Source organism: Thunnus albacares, chromosome 8 (assembly GCF_914725855.1).
Source record: "Thunnus albacares chromosome 8, fThuAlb1.1, whole genome shotgun sequence".
NCBI lineage: Eukaryota > Metazoa > Chordata > Actinopteri > Scombriformes > Scombridae > Thunnus > Thunnus albacares.
This window is the reverse complement of record NC_058113.1, coordinates 8,694,217-8,721,468: the sequence shown is the minus strand read 5'-3', so window position 1 is coordinate 8,721,468 and position 27,252 is coordinate 8,694,217. Positions and strand designations below refer to the sequence as shown.

General features: G+C 41.8%; 1 protein-coding gene across 3 annotated transcripts in view; it reads left to right on the top strand.

Annotated features, from left to right (window-relative positions):
- Positions 1-27,252, top strand: part of LOC122987849 (nuclear factor of activated T-cells, cytoplasmic 1-like) — a 60,102-nt gene extending 32,850 nt beyond the window's left edge. For 2 of the 3 annotated variants that reach the window (XM_044359882.1, XM_044359881.1), the window contains 2 exons: positions 7,020-7,667; positions 25,419-27,252. In XM_044359882.1, coding sequence (XP_044215817.1) covers positions 7,020-7,667; positions 25,419-25,474 — 704 coding nt within the window. In that variant the 3' untranslated portion in view covers positions 25,475-27,252. The remainder of the gene's footprint in view (positions 1-7,019; positions 7,668-25,418) is intronic. The other variant, XM_044359883.1, reaches the window with a different exon arrangement.

Sequence of the window (27,252 nt, the reverse complement as noted above, 5' to 3'; positions counted from 1 at the left end):
AACAATGTTTCTTATTTACACATAAAGCCACAGTCCTCTGCTGCTGGATGTTTCGATAAAGCATTCAGAGGTTCAACAACCTTTCTGGCATCTCAACAGTAGTTGCTGACGGAGGGTTTAGTGATGCTCCAACTACCACAGATTTCCCCGCCCACATTTTCACAGTTGGTTTGGGGATTCCAGCTAACAACCTTCCATTTACAGGGCCCCCTCCCCTTCTTGATAACCAATTAAATCCATTAGATCAAAACAATATTATCTTGTTTTCACTGATCAGTGTCTAATGGGTCTAATGCTGCTGGGATGTGCTGTGTTTTAAGTTTACAGCTGTTAATAAGATGTGACATCTAGATTATCAGCAGATGTATTTATGGCCACAGGACATAAGTGATTTGGATTTTGGACGAGGCTCTGAGAGAAAGTAGAGCAGGGCCCTATTTGGAGATGCCTGATTGCTGTGATGAACGAGTGCATTGTGGGTAACTGGACCAGTGCAGGGCTGACTTACTGTGGCCATATATAGCATATCCATTTTATATATTATACCGCCACAGAGAAAGAGGGAGAACGAGATGGAGAGGCTTATCAGCCTCCACTGTGCATCTCTTAAGTAATTTCCCTGAGTATAAACACAGCTCTAATTAAAAGATGACTTGTTGTGTTCTCTCCTTTGCTGCCAAGTAAACCACAAGTACAGTGTGGACCACACAAGCAGGGCCAATGTCTCCTCAAAGGAGCATAATTAACTCACTAGTATTACAGCCAAAGACCCCTTGAATCCCAAGCTATTTTCTGTTCTATTTTGAGATTTACCACGCTTTTGAAAACATACATTAAAATATACAACATAGCATCTCTCTAAAAACAAATACGCAGTATTTAAAGTCATGGAGGTATTTCAGTATTATGTTACAACTGAGCAGGATAACAGCTGAAGCGAAACTGCTCTGGGTGAAAAAGTAAAAGAACATCAGAGAAAGCACAGTCACAATCAAAGGTCCAACTCGCTTGTCAGTGAGACTTAAAGGCTATGTCATAGTCTAATGCATTTTTTTAACTTGGAAAGTTACATAAAGTGAATTAATTTCAATAAACTGCAATGCAAAAATTACAATTTTAGAGCTATGAGTGGATATGGACTAAAAATGATGTTTAATTACAATTTTTATATCTTGTTCATGTTTATGCCCATGCTACCTATCATTGTGGCTGATCAGTTCTTATTGACTTAAACACATTCACAAACAACACCGCATAAAGCATGTAATCAGAGAAAACAGACCTTCAGTAGTGATGATTACTGTAATACAATCATGGTTTCAATACAGCAACAAAGAATGAGGAAATCCTTGTGAAGCTGTTTGCTTTTGAGGGTTTCAGTGTGTGTGTCAACACTGAGAGAAACAACTAACTCTGTGGCCAGGTACTTGGGGTGGGCTGGGGAGGAGGACACCCACACACACGCATACACACACTGTTGTCAACACTTTCTTGCTTGCTTGTATGAAACGGGCTCTTCCGGCCTGCTGTCCCACTTCAAGCACAGTTGTGGTCACTGACGTTGTTTAGAGAGAACATTTCTTTCACACTCTGGTGTGTGCTCATCTATAAAAAGGCAAACCAAACCCTTAAAATAGCCTGACTTGTTTGAAACAGCGGAAGGATGAAGCAAACACTCTCTGGGACACAGATGCTAGTGAAAACCACCTTTATTTTCCATTCAGGTCATGTGACCACCTTGTTATTCGTAAAAGCTAATGCAAATGTGGTTAGCACCTACTGTGGTCTGAACATTCTGCATTTCAAGAACGAAACACACTCAAAGAAAAGTTCCACTGTTTTCTCTTCATCTCAATTCAGACAGATTATTTGAAAGACTTTATTGTTTCAGACATGTGAACAGATTTTTATTTTATCTCAGCCTCACCCTGCCTCCAATGTGAATTATAACATATTATTATCAGATGCAGGCTGTAGTGGAAACATAGCTGCTCACAGTCTTACTAGCTGGCAGACAAAGATAAGTTTTAGTGATAGGAACACTGGGGGGCTGCAGCCCTGTTGAAACATTGCCATAATGATGCACTGTAAAGTTCAAACAGGATCTGAGTCATTCAGAAACATCCCCGTGTCAGCAAAAGTTGTCAGTATTGTAAAGTACGTCAGTGAGTGCGTAGGTCAAGTGTCTTTAACTACTGGCATTCCAGAAACATCATTTCTCAAGGTTTAATCTAAAAGTCAAATTTTTGCTGCTCAGGAGTTATTGAACTTGAGGTGAAGCTGTCTTCAGTCAATGGATCTTGAAGACATTTGCTGTTGAGATATACCATCAGCAGCATTTGTGGTTCTCTTGTCAAGCCAAAGTGCTTGTCTGTGATGTTGAGATGTACATACAGTACAAGTGTCCTTGTCTGGCTCCTGGAATGAGCCTCGCTTTTCCAAGCTCCCTTCCAATCATTCTTGCGTAAGTAGAGACGTGACGTGTTGCTTCTCAAATAAAAAACAGTTTTCACCAACCACATTAAACAACAAACGCCAAAAAAGTGCTGGCAATGACTGAAGCTGGAGCGAAGAACTTCTCGGAACCCCTTTATTTTTACAGGCCGTTTGGAGATTCCTCAGTAATATCAAGTTCTATTCTTAACGCAAACGGGTGCCGACTCCCCCCGCTGCATTGGTTTGTGGTTGGATCTGGAGAGAGGAGAGTCAGAAACATGTTCTGTGACACACAGCAGAAGTTAATGAACCACATATTGTTCTTTTTTTTTTGTAAATATTTGCACCGTCATGTTTTCCCCGAAAATTGGATAAAGACTGAACTATTTATGTCATGTCTACAGCTATGGGCATTGTCAGACTCATCTACAATACACTAAAGCCCACAGTATGCTGGGTGACCAGATTGTCTACACAGTAGGACATGGTGCACCGGGTACCTGCAAGTTAATGAACTGCCACCTGCTCCATATTAAATGTCACTGCACATTCATGCCATTGGAACAAGATGAGTTCAGCATTTTTGCAACAAGGTGATCCCTGATTTTTCTGCTATGGTATGACCATGTCATATCCCCGCCAACAAGCATTGGAAATTGGAATCAGAACTTTTTGGACCCTAAAATCCCTCTTGCCTATGGCTACAAGAAAAGACGGTCTTCTTCAGAAGATAATTTACAAATCTACATAAGCCCTGTTTGCTTGCCCTTCCTAATCAAATACACTGATACAGACACAGACACACATCTACTATGTCCTGATTTCCATTCCCTTTAGAGGAAACGAGAGCTCAATAAAATACCCAGATCAGGCCTGATCAGTTTAATACGAGCAGACAGAGGGAAACTGCCAGAGATGGAGAGAAAACCATGTGCAGAGCATCAACTGTCTGTGGGCCATAACCCACAGGTTGGGAGGAAATAGAAGCCAGCTGAAGTTGGGACTCGCCTGGCGAATCTGTTTTCTCAGCTCACACACAAAGTGGAAAGGAGACACACAGATGGATCAAGCTGGAGGGAGACCTCTGTTTATATCTGTAGCAGAGGAGGGAGAATCTCGGAAAATATGTTCGAAACTTTGAAGAAAGGCCTTTAGTCCAACGTGACTTGATTTCCTTTTTCACCAGTCTTGCTCACAGTCAGAAGGCATAGAAGGAAATACTTTTGACATGTTATTTTGCTGTAAGTGAATACCTTTAGCTGCAATAAACTGAACAAACTTTTAAAAAAAAATGCACCTGTCTTCTCAGACTGGATTGCAAAGTGGGGCTGCAAAAGACAAGAGCATCCCATCCTTCCTGTTGAGTCACCCTGTTCCCCTGAATGAGTGTTGGTTGTGGTCACAGGAAATGTTATGACTTGTTACATCAGATTTGTCTATTCAACATAAAGACATCAAGAGAAAGCTACAATGTCCAACATGAGGCACTTTGCCTCTTTCATTCCTTTGGTTATCTTTGGTATAAATCATTGAGGATTGATAAACACGAGCATGAAGTTTTATTATTGTACAATACAAGGTTGTGCATCCTCAAAATCATATCATCCTTAATATACACTAGTGCTACCCTTTAAGTTATGTTTTCACTCAAGTAGCTGATGTAAGAAAACATTACTCTTGCAGTATGTAAGTTTTCCTAGTTTGTTTTGTTTTTAATATTCCGACTTTACTTAACAGGACTTTGGAAAAGATTTCATAAAACAAAAGGTCACACATTTGTTTCAAGTCATTGATGACAATGCAGTCCTTGAACTGAAGCTAACATGTGAAAATGATCAAATTTGATTATGACATTTCCACATGACAACTCTGACATCACACTGTTGGCTCCAGCCTCCAGTCACACTAAAGAGAAGGAAGGGAAGAGAAAGACAATCGCTGAGGGAAGCGACTGTGGATGTACTGTGCACCATGTGACCTGCTTGTTATTCCCCAGGCTGTGGAGAGGAGGCCCGTGCATCATGGGACTCACCTTACGATGCTCCCCCAGACACCGGGCCTGGTCCCTGGGCTCTGAAAGCAGACAGAGCTGACGTAAATGGGCTCCCTGCTGCGTTATCACAGCACTGCAGCTCAGTACCCCAGGGGCTGCAGGCGTGATTAATGTCTTTCAAATCTAACTCCAACAAAAATAATAACACATTGAAAAACAGCCTGTTTTTCATATGACAAACTAATGCTTCATACATTTAGTTTGCTTTTACTATTGCTCAATGGTTCTATTGTGTACAAACGCAAACACAAAGTTTAGACAGACTTGTTATTCATATTGACATCTGTACGCCTTTGAGTAAATGTCACTCTGAGCAAGTTTAGCCAAAAACTCTTTATGGTTGGCATCAAATGCTCACCACACCCATTAACACATTTTAACAATGTGTAGAAATTGAAACAGTGTGTCCATTGTGACTCAGAAGCCTTTGCTATGCATCTGGGTATCTTAATACTACCCTATTAGTTTAGTGTTGGCACAGTCTATGCATATGTACTTCTATAATAACTCACCAGTGAGCTTTTTAATGTGAATCCCTCTCCGTCTCTCAACCCAGGCCATATACCTCTGTGTGTGAATGTTCCAGACTGAATTTCAATTCATAGACAACCCTTCCTGTTTGCAGTAACCACTCTTGACAGTGAGCTGTTAGTCAGAACTAATCAGGAAAAAAGGGCAGACGATATGTGCGGGATTGGAAGTTAGAAGAGAAGAGGCAGGATGATCAAGTGGGGTGACTGCACTCTCCTGCATTAGCTGAGGCCTGAAGCTCCTGAAACCACAGGCACAGCTCTACAGTCTCTTAATACTAGAACCGCCATGGGTCATTTTTACCCCCCAGACATTTTCAAATGCATGTAACTCAAAATAAAACCCTCTCAAATCTCTCAATTCATGCCTTTTCCTAAAATGGGTATTTTAATCATCTAGTGAATTATGGGGGGTGTGGGATAAAAAGAAAAAGAAATATGATCATTTATACCTCAAACCACAGAGGGGTCATTTTTACCCCTCACAGACACAATTTTATAATGCTGTGCTCAACATTCATGTTTAGTTGTCTTTTGATAAGCAGGCTGCCATACCACGAGCTAGGGTGCTAGATTTGATGGTTGCATGGATGGATAGATGGATGGATGGATGGATGGATGGATGGATGGATGCATGAATGGATGGATGGATGGATGGATGCATAAATGGATGGATGAATGGATGGATGGATGGATGGATGGGTGGATCGATGGATGGATCAATGGATGGATCTGGATTTGGAAACATGAACTGGAGCAGAAGAAGGATGAATGCCCAAGAAGTTCTGGACATGCTCCAGGACATGAGTGAGAGAGAATCAGATGGAGGAGATTATTTTGTTGTTTGTCTGTTGTAGCCTACAGTTTACTGATGAATTTTAAAATGTATTTGACCTTTTCCATCTGTAATGAAATAGCCTAAAGCAATTGTAAAACTAATAAACCACATAAACTGAATTTTAAATAGTTATTTTGTCAAGTCTTACTTATTTAAAAAAAAAAATAGATGAAAATGGACAACTTAACTGCTTCAAGAAATGACATTGTTGTGATACTGGCACTGTTGCGGCAGGAGGTAAAAAAAGCCCCCACCCCCGGCAGTTCTATGGGGTACTGGAACGTTGGCAGTTCTAGTGTCAAGGAGCTCAGGCGGAAATCAAATCAAAATCAAATCATCTCCTTTTCTTCACTCTCTCCCCCTATCTGTTGGTCCTGAGAGAAACAATTACTTCTAGAGCAGTGGTTCTCAACTTTTGCACATCAAGAACCCCTAAACTGACATAAATTAGACTATGGACCCGCATTTGATAAGATTTTGTCCCAGGGTCCCCCATCTGATAAGATTTTTGCTTTTAGATGTTTTATTACAGAAAGTGTATGAAACCCATGACCAACATAGTCATACATTCTGTCATTGTGTTGATTATGGATGGAATTGTAGAGAAAATAAATGATTCCCCTTTTTGCTGGGGACCCCCTGGAACTCCCTCAAAGACCCCTGGGAGTCCCCGGACCCCACTTTGAGAACCACTATTCTAGAGTGTGGAGGAAACCTAGGGGTCCAGTGCTCCTCGAGCAGCAGAAGCAGCAACAGCAGCAGCCCACTGCTTTAAAGTAGTGTTTTATTGGATATCAGAGCTGGAGGAGAGTCCAAAGAAAATAGGTCTTATTCATTATTAGAGCCAGCTGTGGCTTTCCACTCTGATGACTCATCCATTTTTCTTTCCCCCCTATTCTTTTTCTTTTTTTTTCCTGGTGTGGTAAAGAGGGTTTGCGGGTGGGAGGCGTGAGGGTTTTTCTGTTGGAGAGCTCAGCCAAGTTGACAACAAGCCCATATCCACTGGTGGTTGTTTGTTTGGATTATGGAGGGTATGGCTGCCACAAGTGTGCCTGCTCATTGCTTTACTCAGCCTCGCTTGTGCACACATTGTGCCACGTGGACCCCCTGCACGTTTTTTTTAATATTTCTACCTTTCTTTCTACTTTTTTTCCCCCCCCAGTGCCGATAATAAAGACAGAACCCAGTGATGAATATGATTCTCTGGGGACTGCAGGGCTATCCATGCATTCAAAGCCCTACTACAGCCAGCCCAGGCTCACTCCCATCATGCCTGTAGCTGATCCTGATGCCTGCCTGGTCGGTGGCTACCCTCCCTGCCCGCCTCGCCATGCTGCCATGCCGTCATCATCCCCCAGTTCCAGCCCCACCCTGCATGACTTGTCCCCTGTGGCATACAGCAAGTGCCTCCCCCACAGTCCTACCCATGCAGCACCACCGGGCCCCTTGGTGCCCGCCATCCAGGAGACCCCTGGTCGCTCAACCCTTACACACCCAGCATCTCCAGACCACAGCCCAACCCTAGGAATGCTCCATTCCCAAGGAAGCCCCAACCACCTCAACAGCCCAGGACCCCATGGTTTCAACCCTATCTATGCCAACAGCAGCCCCTCGTCCTCCCCGGTTTCCCACCCTTCCACTCCCGGTGGGGCTGTGGAGAGTCCGTTCGTTCAGGCCTACAGCCCCAGTCAGGCAGCCCAGGCTGGAGGGAGCTCACCCAGCCTGCTCCGTGAAGATTCCAGCCCCCCTTCGATGGCCATCACCGTCAAACAGGAGCCCCAGGAACTGGACCAGATGTACCTAGATGATGGTGAGTTACAAGAAATAAGGTGTACATACATTGTCGGGGAGTGATTATAATTAGAATACTGAAAGGCATGTTGTTTTCCTAGATGAAAGCTTATTTTTATGAGCTCTCTGTCCATGCCAAATATGGCTGTTAATGTAGCACATTACATTTATTTAACACCTTTTACTTATCTGTAAGCCAGCACACATAGCCACACCCGGCTGCGCCTCTCAGTATTTCCTGATGAAATTCTGGCTGCAGATTTACGTCAGATTTGTTTAATTTTAGACCCAGCAGATTTATTTGCTTTTGGTGTAACGTGTGGTCCGGCCTATGTTGTCCAAGTGGCTGCTTTACTTTAAAACGGTAAATTGCCTTGATGGGATTTTGAAACAATCTGTCAAAACATCAGAGCAATGAGGTCAGTCGGGGTGCAGCAGAACAAAAACAGTGGCACACGCGTAGCGAACCAAACTGTTGACACAACGACTAATGAAGGAAGCAAAACAATGGGTAGGGGTTTCCTGTACCAAGACAACCCCCCCGCCCCCATCTTTTTGGGAGGGATGCCGGGAGCTGGGAGGCAGAGGCTTTGTTTTCCCGTCTTTTCCCCATGGAGTCGACACCATGCGGCTGTCGTCATCAGGGGAGACTGTGGGGTCACCAGTCTCCCCCTGGCAATGAGATCAGTCACACCCAAGGGACCATATGGTCGAGTTTATTGCCTCCCGTGTCCATCTCACATTATGTCTCTCAGGTCACCAACCTGTTATCTGTGTTAACAGAGACTCCACTTGTTGTTATGATATATATTCATAGACCACATCAATGGCATTGTGCCAGTTTGAAATGTTAAAATCCCCCTGCATTCAAATGGAGGTGGGGGGAAGACAGCTCCTCACTGAACTCAGGAATATCACCCTTCCTGTGCACCTTTTGTTCAGTAAACTGTTATATGTGTGTACGTGTGCTTGTGTTCATGCATGAGTGTGTGCACACTTCACTCAACAGCTCGGGGAGTAGAGGCAGGCATGAGGGGACCAGGGGAGTTTTGCTGTGGAACTGTAATTGAGTTGAAATGTGGTTGTCAGCATATCTGTCAGTTCTGATGAGTCCCATTAGTCCTCACCTCATAAACAGACAATAGAGAGACAAGGGGGATGTCTGTCTGTTAGCAGCCCTATAAACTGATATCCAACTTTCCAACTTTCTTTTCTTTTCTTTGTTTCATTTCATTTCTTTTCTTGTCTTTTCTTTTCTTGAGTTCTTAGCAACACCTCTGGAAACCTAACCTTGAAATTCTTTCTCACTGTTTTCAATAGTTATGGCAGGCAGGAGCTTTCAGTTCAGCATTTATTGAATCAAATGAAACTGGAGCTTTATTTTGTATTTTGTAATACGGTTGTCAAGGGGTCCTTTTACACTGACAGTACGAAGATATACCAAATGGCCCTTGCAGTGCTAAGGTGAAATCATGTAACCTTGTTTCTCTTCCCCACTACTCCATCCGCTGTCACTTTAGCGGGCTAAATCTTTCTCCAACCCGGAGTCAGTGATTACAGTTGCATTAGAGACGCACAGGAATGTGTATTGATTGACCAAGGACAGTGAGGCAGCCCCTTGAAAAACCTCAATGTGCTGCCTTTTTGCATCACCTAACGTCTGCGCAAGCATCTGTGGTGAGCTCCTGGAGTCCTGGTAAGTATGTGGTGGTAATAGCATACTCCATAGGCATCTGCTGCTCCCAGGCCCGGCCCTATCCCAAACCCCTCAAATGAGCCCTAAGCTAAAATAAATAAGATCGGAAGGCAGCTCACAGGGCGTCCCACTCCCCGTCCGCACGCATTACCACCGTATGTTAGCAAGCTGAGCGCTCCATTAGAGAGGGAAGACAAGCGGATGACCTCACCACAGCAGCAGTGATTTAACGCCAGCCATGTAGAGTAGCGTTGCTCCCCAGCAATTGGGGGCCGGTGATTTGGAGTCTGTGGGAGCACACTTGATCTTCCCCAAGAGTGGAGCGCCTCCCACGCTCGAACGCTGAGGCCTCCAGCTCTCATCAGCCAGAGGAAATGTGTCTCTCTGGCCAGGCCCAGATTTTACGCAGCCCCTGAGAAATCACTCAACTTATCAACGGTGAGCTACTGTACCGCAAGGAGCTCGGTTAGTATGGAGGGAGTCTGGGATGTGAACCCCCCTGACTGCTGTACTCAGTCTCTATTGTAATCTGCTAAACTCTTCACTCTGCTGTGATAGAAGCTTACTAACTACAATGCGAGACAAGAGGCGATAATTCTGGTGTCTGCAGTGAGGCTTTACGGGAAGAATCCAGTTGGCAGTCAGATCTACGTTTGGAGCCGCCGTTCTCACTCAGTGGCATGTTGACCCTCACCTGCTTCAGTCTCACCTCTCATGCCTGGAAGTGAGGCAACAAGTCGCATGGTGACGGGAATGGAAGCAAGAAGAGGTTGAAACAACCAACTCTGCTGGAAGACTGCCTTGTTGCATTGTTGACTCACTGTCGTAAACAATGCATGGTGGGGCTCATAAAACCGAAGTTACTCCAGACATTTCGTACTCACTCATAGCCCACTATCTGTATTTTACAAGGAACATGACTGTGAGCAAAATGCCAGTCAAATGACATCAGTGTATATAACAATAGAATTTATGAAAAACAAGGTCTGAAGTATTTATGTTTGCCTTGTTAGCCTCAATAATTAAGCCAAAAAAAGAAATGCTAAAATGACGGCATGTTTTGTCACACGTCTGAAGGAGCAATTCTAGTAACATCATACCACTTCTTGTCTCAAACAACCATTGGCACACATGTCCAGCTACATACACACACACACATAAACACACATGTACACTTTTGATCTCAGACTTGGCTTTTGGAAACCCAGACGATTTTGGAAAATGCTGCGCATTACAAACTTTTTACTATTTCTGGTGTTTATAGGCATTTTTTCTATAGATGTGTGCATGTGTGTGTTTGTAGACAGCAGAAGTAGTGTGTTGGCTGGGCTAGGCGTTTGGTCCTGCGAGGCTGCTGCCGTGTGTCCTGTCTCATTAGCTGCTGCTGTGACGGGTGATATCATGAAATGCAGCTGAATGCAGCACACAGCAAAGGAACTAGTGCTAATCAGAAGCCCAGATTTCTACCAGCTGCCTCTCCGGGAAACAGAGGGCCCTTATTCCCCAAAATAAGAAAAACACAGAGCGCAACATAGCCTCTGCCGATTTCTGACAGTTGACATATGTGCTCTGATTGCCTCGTGTTACTGGGTAGTTTTCTTTGTGATTGTTTCCTCCTCAATTCAAGGTTTGCGCATTTGAAACTCTACTAGGCTTGTTTTCTCAAACTGAAAACCAAAATGTTGTCGGTTCCCCTTTCCTCCGGAAACAAAAAAAAAAAAAAAAAAAGGCATTCTAACTTTCCTGAGGATCTCCGTCCACCACAGATGCTTCTGAAGGCAACTTGAGGCTTTCCTCATGGAAACTTTTACACATCCTGGCAAGTTGCCCAGACCCCAGGACTCCGCAAAACCCCTAATGATGATTGAGAGTATGTCCGCACCACACTGAAAACATGCTGAGTCGCTAACATTGGAGTGTGCCGCAAGGCTGGCTCTTGGATCGGAGGGGGGACCTGAAAAGAGAGAGGATTTTTCATGGGATGGGGGGGTCATTAAAGAGGAGGCTTAAGTGTCAAATGGGACTCACTAAAGCAGTGCTGCTCCTGTATGTTTGACAGTATGTATTTGTATGTGTGTTTATCTCATTTAGTCAGTGAGATGTAGAAGAGCAAGTGACAGCCTGTGCTTTCACACCACTGCACCTTTGACCCTCTGGCCTTTGGGGAGCAGGTCAAGCACCGGCTAAGAGTATACGGAGAGAAAGGCTGTTTTGTGGTTAAGTGCAATGCCAAGAACATAGTCTCCTTCTAGACATAGTGATATTGACAGGTACAAGAAGAAGGGTGGTGGCTTTTTTATTATTTATGACCACAAAGAGGATGTGGATTTTTCTTTACTATTATTGTTATTGCTGCCTTCTCATATTAGGAATCCTGTTTTCCTGGCAGCCCTTGACATGGTGAGGTATAAGTAAAAGTTTGGGCTTGCTGGAGAAGTTATATAGTCATAGGAAAAATTAATAGGTAGCTGCACTCTAGGATTGGCCTTTGAGAGTCATTGACTGCTTAAGCTATGGATCAACAACTACGCTTTTGGGATCAGCATTAGATTTTGATTCAAATTCTTCTCATTAGGATCAAAAACCATTATTTTTACTGTGTGGATGGAGTGGCTGTCTCTGACTACCCATTATCAAATATTACAGGCCTTGCCCAGCACTTGAAGGAGTGTGCTCAGTAGCAAATATGAGGATCTATGAAGATCTGGTAGTGGTAGAGGTTATTAATCGAAATTTATTGATACATTACTTCATAAAATTTAATCAAAGGACATCAACTCATTAGCTGATCTTACAAACTTGTAAATGTTGATTATATTATACATGTAAAGAGGAGCATAGCAAACTTTGGCAATGTCTTTCATCTTCTTACTCTGTAGCAGCACACAGTTCAGAACTTGAGGTCACTCTCGTAAAGAAGATAACAGTTTGCTTGAACACGGTGTTAGTTTGTAACATAAAGTATGGAAGTTACAATGGAAGAACAGTAATGGAACCCAGAATATACCATGCCACCTTCACAGTAGAAGAGGAATACCTTTGCAGTTGAGTGGAAGTCCTCTGGATTACCTTAGCACCCTCTGTTTCCTCTTACATCTCTTTTATCTCTGTCCCATTGGCTGAACATAAGAGCCTTCAGATTCCTGGTTGTGATCAGCTTTTTTTTTGTAACATACAGTATTATGAAGCCCACTCAATTAGAGACACTATTGTCCAAGATTGCGTGCAGTTTAGCAAATAATTGGATCTAAGTGGTTACATATGACAGTGGCAATGGGGTCACAGTATTAGTGCTTTGATTTTGTAGTTCTTTGTAAAACCATTGGGAATATTATTAGTTCTGATAAGTGCAGCAAGATGAATCTGTAACAATTCAATCCATTCATTACTGCATTGAGCTGGTTTTTATGCGTGTGTGTGCACCCCAAACCCTGGCAGCGGAGCCAGAGGATCTGGTCTGGTTTCAGTCGCTCCGTCATAATATCCACAGTCACTGAGAAAGAATGTGTCTGCTGAAAAACTGCAGCTAAATTATCTAAACAAATTGGGTTTCTTTTGTGTCTGGGATCTGATACTCACACACATTTAGATGGAGGACTTTGATTCTGATTTTCTGTTTATTTTACCCAAATGTCAGAAATGTGTGACGCAGATCTGCTACTGTAAGGATATGTGTCTTATTTTCTTCCAGTATTCAAAGCTGTGTACAAAATTAAACAAACTATGCAGACCTTGTATGGAAATCAATTACCTGGCATCAAAAGTGGCATGGACAGTGAAGAACACAAATATAGAAGAATAAAGCCACAAGGTACATGCATCCTTCTCTAGATACATTTGTGTCTATTCATTAAACTATATTCCTTCAGTTCATCATGCGTCATATAGTTTCTCCTGACACAGCCGTTTAGAGGTTCGGTTTATGTGGCTCACATTCTGAGGTTTAAGAAACACACGTTGAAAAGCCACCGAGCCACACGGATCACAGCGGGTCAGGACTCAGACAGGGCCTGTGGCTTGGCTGGGATCTCTCTGTGTATATCTGTGATCGTGGAGCTACCACCTCACGCCAGACACTCTCATTACTGAATCATAATATGACAAATGTCACTGTGGTCGACTGCTCTGACGGGATGATCATGGAATGAATCTCCTTCCCAAGGCTGAAAGGTCATTATCTGTTCCTTACTGAAGCTTGCATCTAAGTTATGATTTCAACCTTATAGCTGTTATCTGCTTTACTTTTTGGATTCCATTTTCTAAATTTAAAGGTCGATTTTCAGCCCACAAGACGAAAAGTCTTTGTGTGCTTATTTTAGAGGTTATATTGAATGACAGTTACTATGTTGGTTTGTTTGTGATTAAAAGGACATTCTGTAATCACCGCAAAACATTACACCACTACTGCATTTACCATAAAACACTGTTCCTCTGTGGAGATAACTGATCTTGCTGTGAACACCACAAATGCTGCAGAGTCATATAAACCATAAATTTGCCTTGAATCTAGGATATTTCCAGCTGGCATTTAAAGAAATGAGCACATGGAAAACTCATAGAGTTCCAGCACATTCTACCAAACAACTACAATTGAGCCACCAAAAGAAAAAGTATTCTTTTTTAACTCTCCACAGGGAGGTCAAAGGTCAGGATCAGCTTCAAGACAGCCCTGGAGCTCGTAGGATGTCTTGCCCAAGGACACTTAAGCACTCACAGACAGTTGAATGCAGTTCAAAGATGGGATCCTCCATTCGACATACAGTCATAACCACATTGAGATGCTTGCCCCTAGCAGTGCAGCAGTGTTTTTGGTCGACATTTAGGGGATGTAAATACCTGTGGCATCAGTAAACAGGAGCAGGTCTCCATTCCAGACCACTTAATAACAGCTCCCCATCTGAAATTTGTTAGCTCAGTGAAATAGTATCCTGTAGCGACGGATGTCAACAGAGAAGTCTGATCCAGCCGGGAGGGATGGGGAAAGCCGTTGGGTTTTGCAACTCTTGGCAGAGTTTGCCGTCTCCTCCATGTGCAGATACCTCAGAAAGAAAAGAGTGGGAGAGATAGTCAAGACAGAACTAGAGAGAGAGAGAGAGGAGGAGGGGGCATGAAGATGGAAAGTACAAGAGAGACAAAAATAAAGATACAGATATAAACTTTGAAATGGTGAGAGTCCCAGTAAATTCTTTCACAAAACTGTAAACCAAATGCACATGTCGCGTTTCGGTGTTACAGTCCATTAAAAAATCCTTCTAAACAGAGACATGTAAATATAAACTGCAACTATCAAAATAAGAATCTGTCAGAAGAGATTATACTCATCCCATTCTCCATCAATCTCTTTCCCAAAATGTACATTTCATGCACTTAGAGAGAGACTCTATTTGTTCTTTTTTTTTCAGTGTCATACTGTAGCTTATGGGCCTAAAATGGAGGGACATCCATAAGCCATGACAAGCATTTTAGGGTTTTGAGGTTTTGGGTCAGGAGATTCTCATCATGTCCTCAAATCCAGGAATATTCAGCGAGCATGAGAAGAAGCAGGTCAGCCATACAAATACAGGAGGCACAGACAGACAGACTAAGAGAAAGAGGGGAAAATCTGAGGTGGAAGAAAGTAGCATGCAATCTTGATGATTTTCCCTGGCAGCTTCTCCTACTGCCCCTGTTCTTCACACACACACACACACACACACACACACCCAAACACACACACACTGACACTCTGTGCTCCTTTTGCAGCTAAAGCAACCAAAACACAAAAAAGTCAAAGAAAGATAAACACTGCCAAAGTTAAAGATCACATTTTCTTCCTCCCACCAGCGGCTGCTTGTAGTGCAGTGAGTTACCAAGCAGTGGGTGAATAGGTTTATTTCAGGGAAGGGAATGATCATAACCACTGAACTGTAAGTGTCCCACTGTTGACATATGACCCATGGTAGTAATAAACCTCAATGGGTCCCCTGACTCGCCCGATTGTACTCAGCTGAGCTCAGTTCCTCTCAAAACAACATTCTAACAAATAGGGAAATCCTTTCATGCTTGCTAAGCCTTTTTTATAGTGTGAGGCATTGAGAGATTAAATGTTGAAAGGCTGCAGTAGCACTACACAAACCTCAAAAGTAACTTCTGTAGCACAAGAAATACCAAGGAACTTTTAACTCACTGCTGTATTGAATTTTTAGCAGCGAAATATCACAGCTTTCAAATGTCACACTTGATATTACTAACACTTAATTAGCTGTAACAGAGAAAGATGGACAGTGATAAAATATGACAAAGTACTAATCTTTAGTGACATTATAATTAAATGTACTATATTTATGAATGGAGTATTATTTATATATACTTTTATACGTTTTATTCACTCTCTTGACAACTGGGCTAATTGCATCTCTGATGAAGGTCATGAGATGCAGCTGCCCAGGAGGGCAGTGGTGGCCTAAAGGTTAGAAGTCAGCTTATGACCTGGAGATCATGGTTAAATCCCCAGACTGTCAGGATAAGTGTGGCCATTGAGCAAGGCCCTTAACTCCAACCGCTCTAGTGGAGCAGATCAGTGGTCAGCAGGTCAGACTGTGGTTATACTGGGAAGCTTCCAGGTGTGAATGTGTGTAAGTGTGCAAGTGTGATCAGGGTGAAACTTGCCTGAATAAATATAGGTTAAAGCAAAGGAAGGTTTAAATCTGCCTGTGACAAACTTGGGACACTCTATGTAAAGCATTTATTAGATGTAAGTAATGATGTTATGAATTATTGATAAATAATTTCCTGATTGCTTTATAGATCAGTTACAGTTATACGTCATTAATAAGAACAACTTGTTTGGTCTGAAAAATCCATTTGGTTGTTGTTTATTAACAGCTTGCAAGTGATCAAAAATGATTCATAAATGATATATTAACCATTAGCTACAGCTTACATACACTTTTTAAAGGGTTCCTTGTTAGAAAGTGGTGCCATTCGTTTTTTTATGCCCTGAAATTGACAACTTACTCTCTTTTAGAGCCATTGGACTTTGTGGTACCAGAGAACAAGACAAGTCTTTCTACTTATGTAGTAAATCAGCTATGTCAAATCCGCTGGGAGCTTGACTTGGAAAGCTCAGCTCCTAAACACTGTGTGAATGAAAATGTCACGTACATTTTAATTAAATCAGTCAGATTTACTGCATCATAGAGTAAAATAGCAGGGCTCCCGTTTCTGTTAAGGTATTCAAGTGGCGGTTTCCCCCACAAGCCCAAGCAACTATTAAATCAGTACGAAACGAAACAGCACGGACAGAAGCAGGTGAAACTAGGATTCTGTGATTTACATGTGACAGCAAATGTCTCTGTCTCACCTACTATATCTTGAAAAGTAACCCTGTCTTCACATTTGATTTCGAGACAATCTGGGTTTCTTGACAACTATACAGCCTCCAGATGGATGAGAGTTTGTCTGTACTCTATGAAAATCAAAGCGGGATCAATGGGTGTTGGAGAGGAGATAAATGGAACATTTGCCAAGATAGCCTCCCCCCCCTGCTCCCAGACTACGTGAATAAGTCCACAATGTGCCCCGAGGCAACCTCCCTCCTCCTCTGTGTCTTTGAATCCCCGCAGGCGCTGAGGATTTAAAGTTGTAGGGCAGCTCTCGGAGTCAGCAGACAGAGCGTTAATCAGATCACGCCCAGCTTCAGTACAGAGTCAGATCGCAAGAGCTCAGCAGGGATGTTGAAAGAGAGAGGTCATGTTCTTGCGCGCAGCAGGACCTTTAGATTTAGTTACCTTCTGTATACTATTCAGAGCCTTTTTCTGTGACTTTAGAAGCCTGCAAAAACACTCTGTCCAGCTCACTATAATGCTGGATCAGTGGAAACGTTATTTTCATCAGAGCATGCTATCCAAAGCTGTAAAACAACCCATTACAGAAAAGTGTCGCCAGTGTGAGCACTGGAGCAAGAGGGCTGCTCTGGAGTGTCCAGTCTTCTGCTACTTAGTTGAATGTAAAGAGAAGAAGAGTCTAAAAGCCTCGTGTGAGTCTTCAAGATGCTATGCTAATTCTTATATCCAACTGGAGCAACTAGGTTTCAAAAATATCGTCTGGAACTGACATACAAGGACAACACACATACACACACACTGGCAGAGATCTGTGTGTTTATAGAATGGCAAAACAGACAGGTTAACCAAGGGCCACGATGTGCAGATACACACACACACACACACACGAGCAGACATGCACACTTAAAAACAGGAAGGAGCCTCTCTGAGCCATCTATCTGCGATAGATAGTGAGCAATAAACTCGCATCGAGGTAAGCCTTTTTGGACACAGAGAACACAGTTTCTCTACATATAAATAAAGGAAAACAATTCTGACATGTCACATTACGACTGACAGGCAACAGGTGATTTAAAGAAGCACAAGCACAAGCGCAAACGCAGTTATAAATCGTACTATATGCAGGTGCACAGCCAGATTCTCACTCAGACGGCTGCAACCCACTGAAGTATGATTGTTTCAATATGCTCATATTTTTTCACTGTGTGCCATTTTGAAAACCAGTGAAATCTTTTAGCCCTCCGCATCAGCCTCCACACAAGCATACGTTTCTAATTCCGAATCAATCACAACGAGTTTATCAGATGGCTGAGTTATTTTACCATAAACCCATTGGTAATGAGCCATACAAAGAGTTTTAATCTGTCTCCTTTCATATCTCAATCACAAAGATGTGTGCGTCTCACTCAGTTTGGTATATTTTCCGGCTGCGGTGTTTGCTTTACTCAGTTATGCTTCACTAGCTGGGTGAAACCAAGCTTTTGATTTCTCACAGTCTCGAGTCATCCATACACACAAAAGTCAGCAGCTCCTCAGCTTCTTACTTTCATGTTTGCTTTTGATAAACACTTTGATTGTTGAGTTTTGCTGTGGCATTCTTCCAGTTCAGATAAATAAATACTTTACAATACAAAGCAATCAAACTCAAGTGTGTAATCAAAATAACTGAAAGCTCCATTTCGGTGCTAAACATTCGAACATCTGCACTACACTTCCTGACATCACTTGTTAATCAAGCAGTGTGGGCGGTACTGTGACCTTTTTTTCTATAGATGAAGAACACACTATTTATGAAATGCACTTTTGGCAGTTAGAATGCAAAACATGAACATTCACGTCACTACTTTTTATTAACAGGAAATTAAGAAAGTGCATCAGTAGATATCGGATATACGGCATTATTGGAACACAAACTTTAAGTCTAATTTCAAATTTGACAACTTAACAAATCTCCTAAAACATCACAAAAAATGTGTTTACAAGGACTTTGTTTTAAGAGCAAGTAGTTCTAAGTACTACTTAGTATTACTAAGTGGTAAGTAGCTAATGCATTTCCATCATTTGTTACTTCGTAAAACTAAACTCAGATTTTTGTATATAGTCTGCAAATTTAAAGTATAATTTACTCTCTATCTTTCCACGTCAACATATGTTGCATATTTAAAACATTTTAAAGATTTTGTTATTGTCTGCAATGCAGTCTGAAGCGACTGCGCAGCGATTTCGGAGAAGTCAGTGATGAGGGCACTGGAGATCAGCAACAACCATGTAAACACCTCCCCCTCATCTTCCCTGGAGAGCGACCTCAAGCGAGCACACCCGCGGCCTCCTGGGCCTGGGAGGAAATGAGAGGAGGAGGAGGAGAGGGAAGTGGCAGCCTCACAAAGAGAGACAGAGTGAGGTGAGATAGGGAGAGGCACAGCACACCATGCAAGATCAAAGACAAAGGTTATGCACCGCTGCAGCCAAAATAAGCACACCAGCAGTGGAGCTTTCAGTAAAAGTTGTTGTCTTTAGATGTCTAATTTGGGACACTGCTGTTTTATTGTTCTCGAGCCTGGATCACAGCATTTCTAGTTATTCTGGCTATTTTCAAGTGATTTTAATCTGGACCAGGTAGACACCTAAATTCTCCTGGGTGAGGTCATTTAGCTAGGCAACATGTCAGATTCATCTGACTACAGAGAGCCATAAAGCATGTCCTCTGAAAAGTGAGGCACATCAGAGACTTGCAGGTGGAGATTAGAGCTGAGCTCCACTTTGTCTCTCCACATGAGGCACAGAGAATATGTCATTGTTATTTCTCAAGGCTGATCCAGCTCTCTTATCCAACTGAGCGAGGAGCCCTCGTCTAAAAACAGCAGCAGACGTATTGATTGGAAATCTCTTCAGTGACATCAGAACACATACTGTTTACGCTCCTCACTTTATTTCTTCTTTTCTCTTCAGTTCTCCAAAAGAAGGATCATGTCACTATGTCCTGAATCACATTTAAAGTCTGGCCACCAGTTTATAAACACACAGTACTTCCTGTTTTGTGCATATTTTCTTCCTCCATGTCCTCTAATCAGTCTCATACTCCATCTGTGTCTCCTCTCTGTCATTTTCTTTGCCGTCAACTATTTCTCACATTATTCTTTCTTTCCTTGACACTATATCGTCATCGTTCACCTTAGCAGTAGTGAGGCGATTATTGGCTGCGGCCCCTGGCACAGCGGTGTCTTCACAGTGCCACACAGCTGCTGCAGGGCAGTTGTAAAGCCTGAGCTTCAGCTCTCAACGTAAACCCAGCTTTGTTTTAAAACAAACCCACACTCTGCAGTCCTATCTCTTTCACTTCTTTTTTTTTCTTCTCTCCATCTCCTCTGTCAGTTGTGGAGACTGAGTGTTTCCACATGGTAAAGCCCAGGGCTTCACACATCAGAGTAACTGTGGGGATGAAATATGCTGTCTGTACATATCATCACATCATTAGGCCCAAAGGGATCCCTGCGATTGATTAGAAGCTGTCTACCTGCAAGGCTCGGATGAATTTATGAAGCACTTTATCACGATGAAGCATTAGTGGAACACTTTGTCTCTTTCCATTTGTGTTTATCTGTGGGAATAATGATTGTGTCTCCGTCCACTTCTCTCATTCTCTTTCAGTCACTCCATCTTTATTTCTTCCTCTCTGTTATTCATGTGTGTGTTCTCACCTTTGACCCCTCCCTATTTTTGACACTGCTGGTTATCAGCACAAGATAAGTGACGCTGTCCGAGCCTCTGCGTCCAGCCGTTTGAGCGGTGTGTGGGAGGCAGCAAATTGTCCATTAAGTGTTTCTGCTGAAGCCAAGAGAAGATTTGATATAGCAGGGAAACAAAAGTAATATGTACCAGGAAATTCAATTGTCTCTCTCCAGCAAGTTTGAGCTCTAGTTTGGCTTCCCCACCAAATCAATTTCACATGAATGTACAAGTTCAGATGAGGTTTAACTTTGAGTCTGTCTTGCAGCCAGTCGCCTTTTACTCTCTGTGAGCTCCTGCTCAGATTTGATGCCAGTGTTTATCTGTGTTTATGTGAAAGAGCTGCTATGACTCAGACATACTTCCTAATATGCTGCTGAGACTCTGAGTGCCACAATAGAAGGAAGCTACCTCCTCTTTCTCAGAAACCTGATGTGCTACTAAAGGAGGTACAAGTAAGCATAGGAAACATCACCCTTTGCTACAGCGTGAAGGTCCTTGACCCTAACACAGCTGCAGTTTGTTCATGCAGTGAAAGTGAACAAAGTTCAGGAAGGTGCCCTTCACTCCTTTGGTATCAAGAGACTTCAAGTGAGAACAGAAGTCCCTGGCAGGAAGCCTCCATTACAACCTTCAGTTCAGAGGTCATAAAGCTGATGGAAGGTGAAGTCACTCTCTGCCAGGTCATTGCCAGTCAGACCTGATTTGGCTTAAGGAGATCGGGTTACGACGGCAGGAACCTCCGAGCGACTCTCAGGCCTCGAGGCTCTGCATCTCACCAGACCACAGGGCATCCTCTGTTCTCTGAGGAAGCCCGGCTGTTATCGAACCCCAATGCAAAGCGCTCTCTACTAACAATGCTAACTAAATCCCCAATGCAGTTCAGGTTCACACTGAACTCATATACTCAGAGTGGTCAAATTTCAGCAACATAAAGTCTGTGTTTCCCATCCATCTTTTGTATCAGAGTCAAAAATACCAAGCTCTTTGTAATATGCAAGTTTTTATTTTATAAATTAACTATCTTACCATGTAAATCACAAAGTATCCAGTATCTAATAAAGGAAAAAAAACAGAGTTTGACAGAGTTTTGAGAGTAAAACCTCAAAATGAATATAGTTCTCTCAAGTCTTCCTGTAGATTAGCACATTAACATACAAACAAATTCAACAGTGTCATTTTAATCCATCTTCTTTTCCTCTCTGACTTCTTGACACTTACATCAGATTGAGTTTTGCTTTGTTCAGACCAACATTCACTGCACTGCTGTTGTACTGTTTACCTTCATCGAGGCAGAGAATGAAGTGATTGTTGCAGTAATATCCTTCCACAGTTGTGCAGTATTATTCAAACTCAACACGCCCCCACCCAGCAGCCCCTTGTGTTTTTTTAAAGCAGTACTGATATGGTCTTAAACAACCTGTTATACAATGATGTTACTTGGTTATTAATTTTATAACTGAAATGGTGAAGTGCATAAAAGTTTCAGCTATCAGCATTGTTCATGTATTTAATACACTTACAGTAACTACACTGGAGGTACTGTACCATCATCATCATTTTTCTATCAGTTAATACAGATTATTAGACAGATTATTTTTGAGAGGTCAACATTCAGCCAGCAGTCATACCTGATGGGGACAGAGTTAAGCTATAAGCCACTGCCAAGAAACACTGGTAGGCCTTCACAAAGTAGCTCAATTGTCCATTGAACTGTTCAACACGGCTGGCATCACAGGAATATTTCTGTGTCACTCTCACACCTGCCTGAAATCGATCTCTCAGCCGCCCAGCCCTAAGTATAAGTCCTGACAGGTCTGCTGTGGTTAACTGATTGCACTGGCACTACAGCTAATAAAGTACGTCACTCTGTTGAAGTAAGACGAGCAGGGCACGTTTTCTTTTTCTTTTTTCTTTTTTTTTTCTTTTTTTTCAGTAAGGGAATATTTGGAGTTCATTTTTCCACTGTTTTTATTTATTCATGAGAGGGTATCCTCCCAGTTACAGCTTTCCATTATTAACCTGGGCAACTGAAAAAAGGAAAAATAAAAGTTTCCAATGCTGTTGCGTGGGATGCTAGGTCACAGAAAGTTCATTTTTGTATGTAACTGACAATAAACATATTACTTTATATCATTATTGTGTAACATAACATAGTATTCATTTTGACAATAGAACATAGAGATTATGGAAGTGGAAAGTAAACCTCTGACATGCTTTTTATACCCCAGCATTACAAGGCCTAGTTTACAGAGGAGATCTTGTACTATACCCCTGCCCATACACATTATGCAAGGGGATGAAATTTTGGAGCCAAATTCCACTCTGAACAAAATGTTCCCCAGCATGTCTGACTGCCTTCCCTTATGCTGCATATTTGTGGTTATCTAGTCACTTCAGGGAAGGTAAGACAGACTGAAAAATTAAACGTTGTCATGTGTGAGAGTGCACCTTAAAAGGAAAAAAAAGAATATATGCATTGACAGAACCCAGACACCTGATCTTGACTTTTAATCTCAAACTTTTTTAAAAAAAGATTGAAATAAATTTACTAAACTAAATTAAACTAAATGCATTTCACAAACTGTCTCCATAAACAATCCGAGGTGTTTAAAATGAGAATATTGCATGTGCTTAAGGGGCACTTCCCAGGTATTATCTATGCGTGTGTTATCAGTCATTCAGATTACATCAACTGTTCTTTAAAATTTCTTCATTTCCCAGAAGTTGTTGCAGCTAAATAGTGACACGAGCCACCCCATTAAACAGCTAAAAATAGCATCACGGTGTTGTCTTGTGGTGTAACAGTTGGCCACATCCTGTGTCTGAGATTCACACATTGCCGACAGAGTACACATGAGAACACAGAGGCCAGTGTTTTACCTTTCTCTTTTTATCACTCATTTCTTCAGAATGGAACATCGTCGGGCATGCCAATGGAAAGTATTAGTTGATAAAGTGCAGCAAAATAACACCGCAGTTAGGCGGGGAAGACGTCACTATTTTTTGCAGTGACTGAAAAGAAGAAAAGGAAGCCACTGCTTTTCCTCTGAGAAATAAAGAGTACATTTGTGGCTTTTTGCCACCAAACTGTTGGGTTTTCCCTTCCCTCTTCAAAATTACCTGGAGCTGTTTTCTCACCTCACCTACAGAGATAAGCAGCAACATTAAAGTTTGATCATGTAATTGTACATATGCTTGCACTTCCTTTATGTCCTGTGATGGCAGAGCTAAAAATAACCTCAGCGTGTAAATGCCTGTTTAGCCCAGAGCGGAATAGAGTTGAAAACAGCCAGCAGTGTTGGCACAGGTTGGATTTTTCCAATGGGAGTTCCTCCTGTTGAGGGAGGTGAGTCCCATCCAACCTGTTTGTGTGTATATGTGGGTGGTTTACTGCATATAGAAAGCAGAGCAGGCTATTATAGGTATGTGGCCTACTTATTTAAAAGTGCAACCTGTGACAATTTATGCATTATTTATGTATTATTTTTGACTAAAACTGTACATATTGCTGGGGTGCTTCTACAGTTTTTTGGCTAGTAAATCGGTTTAGATGAGATCAGCACTCCGACATCTTTCATCAGCTGGCTAAAGGGTTGAATCATTTCTACCAATCTACGAGAGAGCAGAAAAACATGCATTTGTCATATTTTATCAGCACCATAGCTATCATTTCAATGTGGCATTGTACTGATATCCGTTCAAAACAGTGTAATGGTTGGATATTAAAAGGAATACAGCCTGTTTTTGTCTGAATCAGTGCAGATGCTTCCCCATTCACCAAACAGTATCTAGTGATAACAAACTGCAGGCCCACTTCAGACCTAGAAGTGGGTGGACTTCCTGTCTCCTTACTGTGAACAGTGGTTTCACCAGACTCTCTCTCTCTCTCTGTCTACATCAGTCCACTTTATCACAGCAAGCTTTATGACTGAGGAGCTTCTTGTTTGCGTTGAGCCACAGGGCTCTTGGTCCTCGTCATCTTCACAGTCACTTCCCTCTGATTTGCCAAAGAACACAGAGCAGATAAAGGCAGGGGACTGATCTCTGTCTGCCCGACTGTGGGAAAGGCGCGGGCACAGGAACTAGTGCAGGAAAGACAAGACGATGACTTTAAAAAAAGAGATGTGTGTATGGAGCCGATATGAGTTGTAAAAGGCTGGTAATGACATTGATATGTTTGGATTGCGGTATCCAGTATTTTTCAACTTGACCGTATCTATGCCAGAACAAATTGAAAGAGAATTCAGTGTAGTTGTCCTGATATGATGTCAGGCATTGTTTATTTGCAGACTGCAAGCAGTAAATAGTTAGCACGTCTTCAATCAAAATTTTCTTAAGTGTTCTGTGTTAAGAAAAATAAATGTGTTATTTAATGTGATGTCATCAGGTACCACTCTCATGTATGTCCATTCAATATGGGGCTGGAGCTAGCAGTCGGTTAGCTTAGTTTAGCATAAAGACTGGAAACAGTGGAAAAACAGCTAGCCTGGCTCTATCCTAATGTAATAAGATTTGCCTACCTCTAAAGCTCACTAATTAAGATGTTATATCTCATTTGTTTCATAAATACAAAAACCAAATAGTAAAAACGGAAAAGTCTGGAGTCTCTGCTGGTTGCCTGGCAACTTTACAGTCACGACAAGACTCCAGGAAGTTACTGTGAGGGGCCAAAAATAGTTCTGGACATAACCCCCTGTAAAAGCACAACTTGTCATTTTTACAATTCGCTGTAAAGTAAAAGAATTTGGATATAACAGGCTAGCTGTTTCCCCAGTTTTCAGTCAGTGCCTTTAAAATCTAACAAAAACTCTCAATCAACACACGAATCAGTACCATAAGATATACTCACTTTTTGCTAATCATTTTTTCGCAGCATGCCCAAGGCATCAAACTGACAACCTCCTTGCCTCTAACTTCTAGGCCACCTCTTACTGTATTAAATATAGCATTGTTTTTATGATCTGAATTGTTATTCGATGTGATTTTTGAATAATGATCTCCCACTTCTTTGTTTCCACAGTTAACGAGATCATCAGGAACGACCTCTCCAGCATTTCCGTGCACACTCATGCATAGACGTCCTGAAGTCTTCTGCAGCAGCAGCAGCACACACACACACACACACACACACACACATACACACATACACACACACACACAGCATCATCATCATCTACAAAAAGAGGACAAAAAAGAAAAAAAAAATAGAGATCCAGATGATAAAGAATCAATTTGTGACCAGGATCTCCCACCTGTCATTTTTGCCATCAGCTCCTCCTCATCTACAGCTAGCTCAACTAGCTGCAGATTAACATTGACAATCACTGGCAAACTGCATTTGAATAAACAAATGAATGTTATATTTACAAAAGGGAAGTGATATCAGGGGCAAAGTATATGACTACACTTGCCTTAATTCACAGCAGATGTTCTTTAGTGGACCAAACAGCTCAATGAGACTGAATTACTCTTCTATTGTTGTCAAATGACAATCTTCATTTTGAGTGTGATCTGTATGTTAATGCATGGACAAGCTAATGGGACAATTACTGTCATGCTTCATCACTTTGGTTCATTTGTTTGTGCAGTCAGTCCGCAACAACAACCGAATTGGTGCCTTACAGCAGCGATATTGACAGCCAACAACAGCAGCAGTCACACAAAATGCAAATGTCCATGGTTCATTGTAACCCAAAGTGGAAGATTTATATGACATTTTTGTATCATTTCAATGATTTGTTTACAGGGAAACAGAATAAAAGGCTGGAAAATATGTAGGGAGTATGTGAATAGATTAGAATTGTATTTTTTCTTGGTTCCTTATTATCTCATTGTTCATTTATACTGAATGTTATGTATGATATTCTTTTGTATAAACATGTATTTGAAATTTTACTTATGTATGCCTTATGCTTATATCATGCAGTTTGCTAGTTAGCTCTCCCTTTTTTTTTCATTTTTCATCCCTGATATGATTTATACCATTTCTACTACCCTGCATTATGCTTTTCACCTTAGTGCCTATTTTTTTATCATCCTGCCCAAGTCTTCCAGTCCTCCACCCAGACCATGACATAATGATGCACAGACAATCAGTGAAAATATATAGTACATATCCTAGGACAACAGTTCCTGGCTGGCAGGAGCTTATAAAGGCAGGTATCAGAGTTTTCTTCTCCCCCAGCTATAAGATAGTTGAACAATGGTATGCTTACCTGCTGAATTTAAATGAGAATACTCCTGGACAATATATATGTCTGTTACTTCTTGCACTGCAGGTCTGCATGTAAATAGGCACAGGGATAATCTAAGTATGCCACAGGCTCAGTTTTACTCGTCATCTGGGTGATTCAGCTGAGGAGTTGGCAGGACTGTTACTTACAGCTGGCAATAATTGATCTGTGTAAACCAAAGGATTTTATCTTTGGTGAAATTATTGTCCAAGTTTCCTTTTTCTGTCAGAGACTTTAACTTAGAGTGGTTCCCCATACAAAAACATTATGCACTTTACCGTAGAAACAGAGCAGGGTTTCTTGCTTCCAGACCAAATATTGTAGATTGATTTCCACTGTCGTGTCATAGAAGTACATCGACTCTTCTTTCATACATCTGCAGTCTTTTCCGTGTTATTTGTCTTTTGGAGCATGCACACCGACCTAATGTTGGGGATCATTTAGCTGACAATAGCTTTCAATATAGCTTCCTAATACATTTTTGGACATATAGTATAATAGCATGACTAAACTGTATGAATAAGGTTTCTATTTTGTGCCTTACTCTCTTTCTTGGCTACAAGATCGTTGCAACTCTCTATTGCTTTTCTGTGACAAAAGGTGAAACGTATCTCTTTAATA